The sequence below is a fragment of the Terrapene carolina genome, unplaced genomic scaffold (assembly GCF_002925995.2).
Source record: "Terrapene carolina triunguis isolate 2854851 unplaced genomic scaffold, T_m_triunguis-2.0 Scaffold33723, whole genome shotgun sequence".
Lineage (NCBI taxonomy): Eukaryota > Metazoa > Chordata > Testudines > Emydidae > Terrapene > Terrapene triunguis.
The window spans coordinates 6,416,260-6,430,594 of record NW_020698074.1 but is presented as its reverse complement, the minus strand read 5'-3'; the positions used below and the strand labels follow the sequence as shown (position 1 = coordinate 6,430,594).

The following is a 14,335-nucleotide window of genomic DNA, read 5'->3' as shown; positions in this document are numbered from 1 at the left end:
CCCCCACTGGAGTCCTGGTCACAACAGGTAAAACCTGTCTATCCTGAGACAGTCATGGAGGATTAAGGCTTCCACTATTCCCCCTTGATCCATTGACCTAAAACCCCCTCACTAGCCCCCGATTCCTAATGCCTGCTCTGAGGGATTTGAATACAAGGAGCAACAATATATAAGAATTGATGCGGAGAGTGTTAGTGAGTAAGTCTTCATGTGTTTTACAGCAGATGAGTGGCTCTGTCCCTTATCAGTAGGGCCCTACCAAATTCACAACCATGAAAAACACATCACGGACCATGAAATCTAGTCTCCCCCCGTGAAATTTTATCTTTTGTGTGCTTTTACCCTTTACTATACAGATTTCATGGGGGAGACCAGTGTTTCTCAAATTGGGAGGCCTGACCCAAAAGGGAGTTGCAGGGGGTCACAAGGTTATTTTAGGGGGTCCCAGTATTGCCACCCTTATTTCTGCGCTGCTTTCAGAGCTGGGCAGTCGGAGAGCAGCGGCTGTTGGCCGAGCACCCAGCTCTGAAGGTAGCGCCCCACCAACAGCAACACAGAAGTAAGAGTGGCAATATCATACCATGCTATCCTTTCTTCTGCACGAAGGCAGAGCTGCCGCTGCCAAGCTCTGAAGACAGCGCCGCCACCAGAAACAGTGCAGAAGTAAGGGTAGCAGTACCGCAATCCCCTCCTACAATAACCTTGCGACCTCCCCCTCCCTCCCACACACACACAATTCCTTTTTGAGTCAGGACCCCTACAATTACAACACCGTGACATTTCAGATTTAAATTGCTGAAATCATGAAATTTACGATTTTTAAAATCCTATGACCGTGAAATTGACCAAAATGGACCATGAACTTGGTAGGTCCCTAATTATCAGTTCTGACACACTACCCTTAAATCACCAGAGAGTCAAACATACAGAGGTCACATGGAAGATCTTTGACAGGGCAAGGAAGGTTGATACAACTCAGGTTCAGCTTCACTCCCATCAGTGGATCTTGGGTCTAGCATGTTTTGTGCTGTGTTAATTCCCCTCCCCCCATAGAAACATTCAGCATGGGTGATCTGTCTCTTTGACATTGAAATACAAAGTTTATAGCACAGAGATATGTGTCTTTAGAGGGGTTAATGGAAGTGGAAAAGTACTGTAGATTTTTTTATGTGGTGGGCTTTTCTGAACAACTCATGTTTAAAAAAGACTCTCGTGTCTAGCAAAGGATATTGCCCTCCTGCTGCTCTGGCCATCTGCTTAGAATTGACTTACAAAATGCAGCACTTTCCTATTATAATGTGTCTAGGATAGGAGATTACCTCTAAATCTCGTTTGAACGGTGATTCTTTTGAAGGTAAAGGCCCTATGCCGTCCTGGTCTGAAATGCTGGTGACACTTCTTCTAGGGAGTTGAATTTTAGATAAATGTTCCTGAACTCAGTAGGTTTTGATTTCATGCTGTAACAAGAGCAAAATAAATCCTTAATCTAGCTGTGATGCAATAAATATCTGTTTACCCAAGAGCAGAGTGGCTCTGGTCTTTAAATGAAATAATTGGTTCACATTCATGTCTCATTCATGTCCCTTCATGCAAGAAATATTTTCCTCACACTTTTTAGATGCCTAGCTCATGAAGAAAGCATAGTCTGAAAACTGTGCACTACAGGCTTGCTCCTGCACCATTGAAGTTAATGGCCATCTGGCCATTTCAATGGGAGCTGGATCAGGCGCTATGTTTGCTGAAATTGAATATTGTCGGTACAGAATCATCCATGCTCTAGCTTCAGTCTCATCCCCTACAAAGTTCTTGCTATTTTCTATAAGCAAACGTTTTGGTCCTCAGGATACTGTTTTGTTGAGAAATTGGATTTTTATTTTGCTAATTTTAAACCTGCAGTGTTGCAAATTAGGAATGTTAAACAGGTAAAGAAACAGGGTCTGCAGTTTTAATAATTACTTATTTATGCTGTTAGAACAGAAACACAGGCTGAGATTTTCAAAGCTGACATGGGGACTTGGACACCTACTTCCCATTAAAATCAAGCAAGCAATTCCCATTAAATTGAATGGGAACTGTGTATCCCAGACCAAATCCCTTAGGTGGCTTTGGAAATCTCAGCCATCATGTTTAGTATGGAGGGGGAAAATTTTCATAGGCTCAGATGAGGATTAGGTGCTGAACTCCCCTTTGTAAAATATTCCCCTACAGCGAGGGGAAGGTTCTTTGATTCAGGCTCACTTGATTTCAGCATAGCTTGGTAACTGTGTGCACAGTCACCCATTGTTTTGACTTCCTTAGATGTGGCTCTTCAAGCTAGCACATGATTTCCAAACGGCGAGGCTATACTACCATCCTAGGCTAAGACGCTGCCAGAAAATGATTCCTAGGCTAGAATACTGCTTCATAACTAGACTTAGCTGGAATAACATTTGAGGCTAGAATACAGTTTCAAAACTAGGCTGGAACCGCCTTCTAATTGTTTTCTGCTAAAGTCTGGTTCCTAGGGTGCATCATCATTTCCAAACCAGGCTAGTCTAGAATATGGTGTTTAAACTAGGCCATGCTTGAATACCATTCTAATGTAGAACTCAGCTAGGGCCCCCTTCTAGACTAGGACATGTTTGCATGTTAGGTTAAGCTAGAATGTATCTTTTTAGGTTAAAACACACTCTCTAAATGACATCCCTGTAGAGTTTGAGGACGAGATTTTTAAAGGCATCTAGGCACCTAAGTTGCAGATAGGCCCTAGGCACTTTTGAAAATCCCGCTAGGAACCTGTCTGCATCATCTGGAGCTTAAATATCGTTAAAAGTCTGGCCTTAAGTATTTTGATGGATCAGGGTCTGTGCTAAACTGGAATACAGTTTTAGGTTGGAACATAGTTCTAAGCTAATACATGGTTTCCAAGTCAGGTTTAACATGGCTAGGTGCTGACTATACTATACAGGTATTTAACCTAAATTAGCCTGAGAACCAGTTTAAAATCATACTATAAAACTTGTTCAGTGACAACAGTTCCCACCCCAGTGTTGGCAGGTCCTAAAGAAAGAAGTGGTGTTAGATGCTTTTGTTTTAAAATAAATTTCATCATCTTTTTTAAGCCTTACATGTGTATTCTGTAATTGATAAGGGATCTTAAACATTATTTTATATTTACTGATTTTATTTTAAGCATTTCACTTCCTCTCTTATAATAAACATATTTTAGGCCAAAATTTCAAAAGTGACCAGCCAAATTGTGTGCTTAAACTCCTTCACTTGTGCAGAGTTCCCAACAGGGCCGGCGCTAACTTTTTTGCCGCCCCGCCGTAACACCCCCCACACTGAGTGCCGCGCCGCCGACTCCCCCCCGCCAGCGCCGGGCCGGGCCACCGAAACCCACGCCCCCCCAATTGCCGCACTGGGCCGCCCCCCTCCCAAGCGCCGGGTTGCCCAAAACCCCCGGAGCGCCGGGCCGCCGAACCTCCCCGAGTGCTAGGCCGGGCCGCCGAAACCCCCCGAGCGCCATGCCGCCCAAACCCCCGCCCCCCCCCAGCACCATGCCGCCGAAGCCCCCGCCCTCCAGGGCCGCGCCACTGAAACAAAAAAAAACCCCTCTAGCGCAGCCCCGCGAACAAAAACACTGCAAGCGCCCCCCGCCACCCCAACATTGGCCGCCTCTTATAAGGTGCCGCCCCAAGCACGTGCTTGGTCGGCTGGTGCCTGGAGCCGGCCCTGGTTCCCAAGTACTTGTGCATCTTCAGTAAGTGCCTCTTGCACACACAAATATAGAATTGGAAGCAGACAGATTTGAAAATTGTTCCCAGTGTTTTTCTTGAGAGTGAGATGAAGGGTTATCGAGCCAGAACTGTTTTCACCTTGGTAGCTAAAGCAGATTTACTGTAAGTAGGTCAAATATGATGTGACTTGCAGTCTCCCCTGCCCCCATCCCCGCCTCTAAGAATCAAAACCTGTAAAGATTGCAGGATTTAGCTCTTCTATTGTTCATTATTCACCTCTGGAATGAATTATCCACATGCTGGCTGTGTATAGTTGTGAGGGTTTTTAGAAAAACACAATTGCTTAAAAAGAAAATGAACCTAATAAATTAAATGGATTACAGCAGCATGTAGGTTTCCTTACTTTATGCTTTGACCTTCCTTTGTTAACAGTTTTTCATCAACAGTTTTTCAGCATGAGCACAAAGGACTTGTGCATTTGTCTTTGAAAGTGTACCTCGGATTGGTAAAAGCTGAACATTTACTCTGTCTTCTCACAAGGATGAGATGGGGTGATTTTTCCAGGCCATATTCTTCCCTTTTGTGATTTTTTTTAACACTTTCACAAATCGAAATGGAAAAGAATAGAGTGCCATATATTGAATGTACAATAGAGCTTTCATCTGCATAGTGTCTTTCATAGAAACTGTATCCTAAAACTTATTACAGAGATAAATAAGAGCAGAGGCCAGGAAACCATAAAGGCTTTATCTGTTTTCATGAAAGTTCTGTACTAGCAGCTCTTCCTGCTGCTAGGAGGGTTTATATCCTGCTCCCCACTCTCCTTCTATGCATGTGCCCTCCTCTGACTCCTTTCCCCATCACTGGATTCTCCCCTGTAGCAGAGGGATCCCCAGTCATGTCTGTCTTGCCATGGGGATGATTCCTTCCAAACTCTGTGAATAAAAAAAATAAAAAATAAAAATGTTGTCTGAGGTAAAACCTGGAGGAGATTGACTGAGGCCCAGGAAACCCAGATTCACCTTGTGAAGTTTCTAAAACGGCATGTGTTTGCACTCTACCCTTCCCACAGATCCTAGGGATCAGGGAGAAAAGAAGGCTTCAGCCCTGAGGTACATGATCCCTTAGGTAGTTATGCCTGGCGTCCCATCTCCCCCATAGCATGGGCCCTTAGGAACCATGCAGCCATTGGCTCCTTTGCCCACAGACATCCTACTTTGGAAGGGTCCATGAGGTGGGTGCAGATGTTAATGCTGCAAGCTGATATCTACCATTCCCATGGTCCTGTAAGTATTGTATATGCTGTAGTTTGTGAAGCACTGTGGGGCCTTCAGAATCAGAGGTGATATTACAATATATGCATTTAAAATGTTTCTACTAGTCTGAAAGTGTTTATGGTTCTACTCTTCTTCTCCATGTTAGGGATCGGAAATATCTCAGAAATAAGTAGCAACTTTTTAAGTGTAACCACTGTATAAATGTACGGTATTATCACTAACTGGCTGGTGCTCCAAATTGAGAATGTTGTTTGATTCTGTGGATGGGATTTTATTTGGGAAGGCAAAACCGTCTCAATTGCTTTTAAATTTCCTTTCAGAAATCATTTTCTAATCTCCCAGTGGCTCTTACCAATGAGCTTGACTGGCCCCATTTCTCAGGGACCACTGGATTTCTGAACTCCACAATTGGGTAAGCTCATAGAAGGACTAGGCCAAGTTTTAGCAAGCCTTGATGACAAAAAAAAGAAAAAAAAGAAAAAAGAAAGATGTGGGGAGGAGAAACTAAGCAAAGACCATTGGAGAAAAATCCAATGCTTGAAAATGGAAAAATAAAAGTGCTGGCATGCTCTGCCTCTGCTCTTCCTAAAATCATGATTGTCTCAAAGATTTTTCCCCACACTCTCTCTCCTCTCAAATATTTTCACTAATGTGTGGGCTCCCAGACCAGCCTCACCTACTCACCAACTTTGCTTGCCCTCCGCTCAGTCTCTAGAGATGGTCAACATAATTTATTTGAAAAAAATGATTAAATTTTCCTTTTTTCAAAACCAAAAACTTTAACATAAAGCTCTTGGTACACCGCCTCTCCCCAAAATTTAATTCCAAAATTTTAAAATGTGGATTTTTTTGGATTTGTACTTTTTCTCCTTTCTGTTTCCTCTTTGCCACTGAATGAATGATGTCTGTATTTTTGAAGAGTTTTTCACTTTTTCATTTTTCTTTTCCACTCTGCAACTTTTGCAAGTCCTCACCTTTGAAAAAATTATAGTGAAAAAGGAAAAGGAAACACTCACGCTGCCACTCTGTAACTTTTACAAAGTTGGAGATGTTTGGAAAAGTAGAGTACTAAAAGAGAAAATGAAAAAGTGGGGATTTTGGGGAGGGAAACCCTTGACCTCATTCACTTTATTGCACTGAATGGCAAAAAGTTGAGGAATGGGGGTAACAAGAGGAACAAAGGAAGGAAAATTCAAATGATTTAGAAAAAGTATTTCACAAAAAATTAATAAATGCAAATGAAAAATTGTTCCATTTTGATCCCTGTGAAATGGAAACAACTTCAAATCGTCAACATTTTTCCTGAAATTGTTTTTCCATTTTTTGACCAGCTCTAATAGGCTTCTATATGTGGTATGGAGTGTATAGGGGATAGTGTAATGGACACAGAGCAGCTCCGCTACTGCTTCATGCCCTAGAGTAGTGGTGGGCAACCTGCGGCCCATCATGCTAATCCACAGGTGGGCCACAAGACAGTTTCTTTACATTGACCGTCCGCAGGCACGGCTGCCCCCTGCTCCCAGTGGCCGCGGTTCGCTGTTCGCGGCCAATGGGAGCTGCAGGAAGCAGCGCAGGCCGCAGGTTGCCCACTACTGCCCTAGAGCATTGACTCTCAACCTTTCCAGACTTCTGTACCCCCAAGTTTCACCTCACTTAGAACTACTTGCTTACAAAATCAGACAAAAGTACATGTGTCACAGCACACTATTACTGAAAAATGGCTTACTTTCTCATTTTCCCCATATAATTATAAAATAAATCAATTGGAATATAAATATTGTACTTACAGTTCAATGTACAGTATATAGAGAACTGTAAACAAGTTGTTGTCTGTATGAAATTTTAGTTTGTAAAACTAGGCAAATATCTAGATGACCTGGAAGACCTCTGTGTATCCTCCTAGGGGTACACGTGTCCCTGGTTGAGAACCACTGCCCTAAAGAGGCTGCTCAGGGTGCGTGTAGTAAAGTGGTCATGATAGGGTTAATAATGCCTAATTTATTATGGGAGGGAGTCCTGCTCCACTCCCACACCCTCCTATTTCCTGTTTAGTCGGTCTGAGGGTTTTTTTGTCACCACTTTGTTGTGGTGTAGTTAAATAACTAGCAAGGTCCCAGCCTGCAGTCCTGAGAGTAGAGTTATTTTTGTTGCACTGAGTGGTCCCTTTACAAAACTAGGGACTTGGAAAAAAGACGTAGGTCTAGGGGTTAGCATATATACGTTTGGATTCTGAGTGTCATGGTTTACTCCCATGTTTTTAATTTACATATCTACTTTAAAATAATTGGGCTAATATATATCTGGAATATGTAAAAGCAGGACTGAAGCAAAGCTAACTAAAATCCTATGTAAACTGAATTTAAAAACTGGGTCAGTATGCTGTTTTCTAGGAAGCATTTATGATTTATATTGATTAACTAAATATTGCATTCTTTGCTTTGCTTTCCACCTCATGCTGAAGGCTGTACAAATTTAATGTGTTACTTGTATAGCCTCTTTCATGGTTAATGGTCAGCATTATCACATTTCAAAGTAGGTAATATTTTGTTTTTCATTCTTGGTTTCAAGCCTTGTCATGGCTTTACATTTATCTGCATTGTGTTTGCCATCCTTTATCCCAAATTCCTCTACATTTGAGTTCAAACAGAACTTCAACAGCCCCAGTAGGGATCAACAAGTATCAACAAGGGTTCTAGAGAGCGATCTTTTTATCAGCTTTCCTTAAGGCTCTTCTCCTTTACGGGGATTTTTACATTTTTCTGTGCGGTACAAAGGAAAGGGGAAAATTAATCAAATACAATCTGTCTTTCAAATCAGTCGGTCCAAGTTTTAAAACACTAGGAAATGAATGTCCTGCCAATACTTCCTCACTCTTATTTACTGTTCCACAACTATAACAAGAAGCCAAAATCCCTGCGTGTCAGTAGGATTGCTTTGGTAAATGGCATCCAGCATAAAGGTTGGTGAAGCAATTATCTGAAGAATCAGTATAAACACAACTAGAAATATGGACAATTTGAAAGCTACTGTCAGCCTAGAGAGAGCTTTTGGGGGGATATCTAGATTTCCACTTAAATCGTTATAGTTAAAAGAAAATTATTAACTGTAAAAAGAGGAAGCAGAAAAACAAAGGAATGTCAGGTTTGGATCTAAAATTGATTTCTGTCTTTTCAAAACCACTGAGTCTCCCTGTTCTTCAGAGAATTAATTCTAAAGGATGCTAATGTCTTGTTCAGCATTTTCAGGCTTGGGACCCTACTGTGCCACACAGCAAAGCTTTCCTAGTCATTTATGTCAGAGAAGAGTTTAAATGAAAGTCCTCAGAAATAGCCAGTGCAATTTAAACCTGACAAAGGCAGTTTTACCTTTTTCTCTCCTATGGGCTGCTTCCTCTGGCTACTTGGTTTTTCCTTACCCTCGTTAACCTGCTGATTGCCTTATCCTGCCTTTCTATCCATCTTTTAAAATTGTTGTATGCGTCCAGATTGCTATAGTCTGACAAATCTTCCCCAAAATGTTAATTTGAATCTCTTCCTAGAATTTTAATAATCAAATTGTCAAAATTATCAGACTCCATTGACTTAAATTATGCCAAAATTCCACAATTAAACTCTGAGGGATGTGCTTAATGGCATAGCAAACAAAACATGCCAAACAATGCAAAATAATGGTCCAATCCAGCAAACACTTCATAGTCCCATTGCCTTCAGTGGGACTACTATTGATAAAAAGTATTATACTTAATAGTAAATACTAAGCCCAGTAGTTAGTGTATACAGAATTGGGATCTAAAACTGTTCAGAGAACATATTGTATATTTTAATGTATTTTTAATATGTAATCTGCCAGCCCTTTTCTTTAAAGCTAGCCATGGTTTCATTTGTACCGTATGTGTTGAGTGCCTTTTGTTAATGTGTTTCAGAGGCTGGACAGACTCTCTCTATCTACGTTTACGCAGAAGAAACCGCTGCAATCACAGAGACTTCCAGAATATTTCCAAAAATGGTACTATAACCTCATTTTTTCCACAGATGAAAGTTTGATCTTGATGTTGAATTAATGGGTACAGCTCAGGAACGCCATTCAGAATAATGCTACGTAACTGCATGCACGAATTGTGGAGAAGTAGAGAACAGGATCTATTTAACACAGTGTCTTTTCTCTTCGGTTCAGTCTCGCTATTGATTCTGAATAAGAACTTATTTATGCTTGATCTCTTTCATCTGCTCTATGACTAATGAATGACTTCTGCCTGACTCATAATTGATGTGTTTCACTGTAACTCTAACCTGGAATTCATTTTTCTCTGTCTAAATGTTTTTTCTAAAATTAAAAAAGTTTAGCTCTTAACACTGAAGTTTGCATTGAGGTTCTATGCCTCCAGAATTACGAACTTTAGAAATTGGTGCTGGATTGGAAGTTCAAATATTTCCTCCCTCACCTCCCATGGCCATTCTACATCAGTGATAGAATTAAAAGCCTGCTTGTGTGATACAGAAAGCCACCATGTTCTGAGTTCTGGTTACAGAATGGGTAGTGCCTGACATGGTTGGAATACCATTTGGTCCTGCAGTGGAGATAGAAATGAATCATTCCTGAATTGTGCTATGACCTATGATTAGGTCCACAGTCATCCTGCCTCCTCAAGGCAGGTTGGTTCATGCATCTTATTCCTGCTCTAAAAAGAAGCAACATGCCTTCCTCCCTATCCCTGATTGTGTGCTGCACCCCCATTGTGGCATTCAGGTGTGCGCTAGGAGGTATTCCTGCCCCATTGTACAGGGATGTTCTGGAGATTAGATGCTCTGTTTGCAATACAACCCTTTATTCACGGAAGGCTGTTGTAGAGTACAGGTCAGACTTTTGTATAGTGTATACATAATAGAGCTATTTAAGGTGTCCTGCTGGCCTAGGGGATTGGCACTCAGAGGGTCAGAGGGCCCAGGTTCAAATCCCATTGGTCCCCTGAGGCAATGAAAATTATCAGATAAGATGATCACAATAGTCCCTTCTGGTTTTATAATCTGTGCAGATAACATCACCTCCCTATAGCAGCTTTATGTTCAATTTCCCTCTCTTTCTCTGGCCTCTCTTCTTTTTTTATAGAATCACAGAATATCAGGGTTGGAAGGGACCTCAGGAGGTCATCTCTCTCTTTTTTCATTTCATATAGATATTTTACACTCATATTGCAGAAACCTGCAGGGTATAAAATGAGGTGAGATTGTGCCAGGGTAAATTCTCTCAAGAAAACTGAGAGAAAAATTTAGGAAGACAAAAATTACAAGCGATAGAAAAGACCCATGATGACTTCCCTTACTGTCTTCTCTTGATCATCCTCCTGACAGAGTATTGTAAAGTATTTCCTCATATGGTGTAATATTTTCCCCAAACAGGAAAATTTAAATGGACACTGTCAACATTGGTAAGGCTAAAAACTGATCACTGAGTGACAGTGGTCCCATCTGGGAGAACTTAACCTATCTGCCTAAAATAATGCTTCCTACTACTTGAAACATGAAAAGAAAGAAGATGCAAAGAAATTCACGATGCAGAAATCCATTTCCTCTATCATAGGACCAGTCCTGCAATGTGCTGAGCTTCCTCAGCTCCCAGTGAAGCCACTGGGAAATGAAAGCACTTAGCATCTCCAGGAACCATGCGGCATTGTGCGGAATCAAGCCCATAACACTTAGACAAGGGTTTTCTTATCATATGCCTCATAGAAAGCTGTGTGTCATCTTTTCTTCATTTTCCTAGTGTCAGTATGAAAACAAATAGAAGGAAGGCCTGCTCCAGATAAGAGCTTTCAGATGGGCCCAGACTCAGTCAATGGGAGATCAATTTTTTGACTTACTGACTTTGATGGATTTTCCTTTAATATTCAGACTTTGGAGATTAAAAGTGAAGCAGAGAGACAAACAAACAAAAATCAGCCATTTAAAAACATGTCTATCAAAATTCAGCTGAGGAATTGTTGCATATGTAAAGTTTTAGGTGCTTAAAGGAGAGTTTATTTTCTTGGTGTTGGTAGGGTTAGTGGAAAGTTTTGAGGTTTTGTTTCCTATGTTTGTTCATTTTACAACATGCAGGAATGCTGATCACTGCAGGTTGGCAAAATCCTGTGCCCCGTCTGCATAGGTGGGGTCTTAATGCATTGTGAGTGCCGTGGTTTTGCTGTGGGGGGGGGGGGGGGGAAAACTGTGAAACATCTGCAGCGAGGCACATCTCTGTGCATTCCACATCTCTGTGCACAGTGGAGAAATGTTCCACAGCAGCATCCTGGGCCACAGTGCAAAGGGAGCCAGGAAAGACTGAGGGCATGGCCCGTAACAGTTTTCCTAAACATAACAATGTCCAATATCCTATAAAGCTAGAAATGGGATTTCAGTGCCATTGCGAACTGGAGGGTCCCAATTTCCCAAGGTGACCTAGTAAACATTTATATCCATGGAGAGGTCTGAGGTAACAACTGTGACATTTGTGACAGTCTTAAGGGACAGAAAAACCCTTGGAAGTTATTTGTGAAGATTTTTGTGGCTCCATCTGAGCCCTGCATGGTTGGACTCATGGTCTCTAAGGCACTTGGCTTTACAGATGGAGAGATACAAAAATAGTCACACTAGAAACTATAAAAACTCTCCAGAATACTCCTAAAATAGTTTATCTGTAACGTATGTGGTATATACAGAATACATGATGGTATGGTATAAAGGCTTTCTCCACACTCATTTGGAATGATGCACATAGCTCACGAGTGACTTTCCAACATGTTTAATACATGAGCTAGGTTAATAATTCATAACTAATCATTTTCTCTAGCAATTTCACTTCTTTTTTCAGTTTGCAAGTGATCTGTAAACAGTTTACCAATCTAATTTATTTGCTCTTCAAAATTATTTGTTGAATAACTTCTGGAAATAATTTTTGGAGCATAGCTTATTCACAATCAGTTCATCATACTTATTCAATATCTGAAGTCCTAAACTCAAACTGTTTTACGTGGATCAGTAGGTTACATGGCATATTTTTGTTTCCTGGCTGGATTCGTGCAACTCTTAGGATCAGGTTTCCAGTACTCACAATTATGAGTTGGAAATTTACTTTTTGTATATGTTCTGCAATATTTGCTTAAAATCTGTTGTTTTGGTGAACATTTCTGCTAGTGATTTTATTTTACTAGAATATTCATAAAGATGAACATGAGAGGGACATGAACACAGTCAAAGTGGATTCCTTTAAAAATCATCTAATAGTTACAGGATTTTGTTTTGCAGTATTCACCCACCTCTTTTTCACACACAGACATCATTGTGTGTGTGTATATTGGGGCTGTCAAGCGATTTAAAAAGTTAATCACGATTAATTGCACGATTAATCATACTGTTAATAATAGAATATCATTTATTTAAATATTTATTGATGTTTTCTACATTTTCAAATCTATTGAGTTCAGTTACAACACAGAATACAGTACAGTGCTCACTTTATATTTATTTTTGGTTACAAGTATTTGCACTGTAAAAAAACCCTAAAGAAATAGTATTTTTCAGTTCACCTAATACAAGCACTGTAGTGGAATCTCTTTATCATGAAAGTTGAACTTACAAATGTAGAATTATGTACAAAAAAACTGCATTCAAAAATAAAACAATGTAAAATTTTAGAGCCTGCAAGTTCACTCAGTCCTACTTCTTGTTCAGCCAATCACTCAGACAAACAACTTTGTTTACATTTGCAGGAGATAACACTGCCCGCTTCCTGTTTACAATATCACCTGAAAGTGAGAACAGGTTTTCTTATGGCACTGTTGTAGCCGGCATCACAAGATATTTATGTGCCAGATGCACTAAAGATTCATATGTCCTTTCATGCTTCAACCACCATTCCAGAGGACATGCGTCCATGCTGATGATGTGTTCTGCTCAATAACAATCCAGAACAGAGTGGACCGACACATGTTCATTTTCATTATCTGAGTCAGATGCCACCAGCAGAAGGTTGATTTTCTTTTTTGGTGGTTCGAGTTCTGTAGTTTCTGCATCTGAGTTTTGCTCTTTTAAGGCTTCTGAAAGCATGCTCCACACCTCGTCCCTCTCAGATTTTGGAAGGCACTTCAGATTCTGAAACCTTGGGTCGAGTGCTGTAGCTATCTTTAGAAATCTCACATTGGTACCTTCTTTGCGTTTTGTCAAATATACAGTGAAAGTGTTCTTAAAATGAACTTGTCATCAGCCGAGACTGCTATAACATGAAAGTTTTTTAACAAGCATCATCACCATGGAATCGTGTCCTCTGGAATGGTGGCCGAAGCATGGCCATGCTTAGCATATCTGGCACGTAAATCCCTTGCAGTGCCGACTACAAAAGTGCCATGCAAATGCCTGTTCTCACTTTCTGGTGACATTGCAGATAAGAAGAGGTCAGTATTATCTCCTGTAAATGTAAACAAACTTGTTTGTCTTAGCGATTGCTGAAGAAGAAGTAGGACTGAGTGGACTTGTAGGCTCTGAAATTTTACATTGTTTTGTTTTTGAGTGCAGTACTTGTGTGAGGTGAATTGAAAAATGTAAATATTTATAATCAAAAATAATATACACTTTGATTTCAGTTACAACACAGAATATAATATATATGAAAATGTAGAAAAACATCCAAAATATTTAATAAATTTCAATTGGTATTCTATTATTTAACAGTGCGATTAAAAGTGATTAATTTTTTTTATCACAATTAATTTTTTGAGTTAATCGCATGAGTTAACTACAATTAATCGACAGCCCTAGTGTATATACATGCAGTTTATAATGTATTGAGTGTAATTATGCTATCGGTTTTTTATATGGAGATATACCTATCTCATAGAACTGGAAGGGACCCCGCAAGGTCATCGAGTCCAGCCCCCTGCCTTCACTAGCAGGACCAAGTACTGATTTTGCCCCAGATCCCTAAGTGGCCCCCTCAAGGATTGAACTCGCAACCCTGGGTTTAGCAGGCCAATGCTCAAACCACTGAGTTGTACTTTTTGTTATCAGTAATTACTACTAGAGTCATATAACTGAAAGATTAATTGCATGGCTGAGTGATTATAGTGTAAATACAATATAGTTAATGTATTTGAGTTCTAAAAATACATGAATCAAGTATGAAATCAAAGGGGTGATAATAAGCAGTTTAGTAATGTAATTAAAATTCCAAAATGGGCCTGATCCAAAGCCCACTTAAATCAATGGAAAGACTCCCACTGATTTCAGTGGATTTTGAATCAGGCCCTATATGAACAGGTAACACTTAGCAGTTAAAAACATAATCATGGTGTAATTACACTGTATTTGCTAT

At 40.3% G+C, this 14,335-nt stretch overlaps 1 protein-coding gene across 1 annotated transcript in view; it reads left to right on the top strand.

The window, feature by feature from the left end:
* LOC112119108 (acyloxyacyl hydrolase-like) overlaps window positions 1–14,335 on the top strand; it is a 111,812-nt gene that overhangs the window by 56,912 nt on the left and 40,565 nt on the right. The window contains exons 12-13 of the mRNA XM_026663545.1: window positions 5,317–5,408; window positions 8,919–9,001. Coding sequence (XP_026519330.1) covers window positions 5,317–5,408; window positions 8,919–9,001 — 175 coding nt within the window. The remainder of the gene's footprint in view (window positions 1–5,316; window positions 5,409–8,918; window positions 9,002–14,335) is intronic.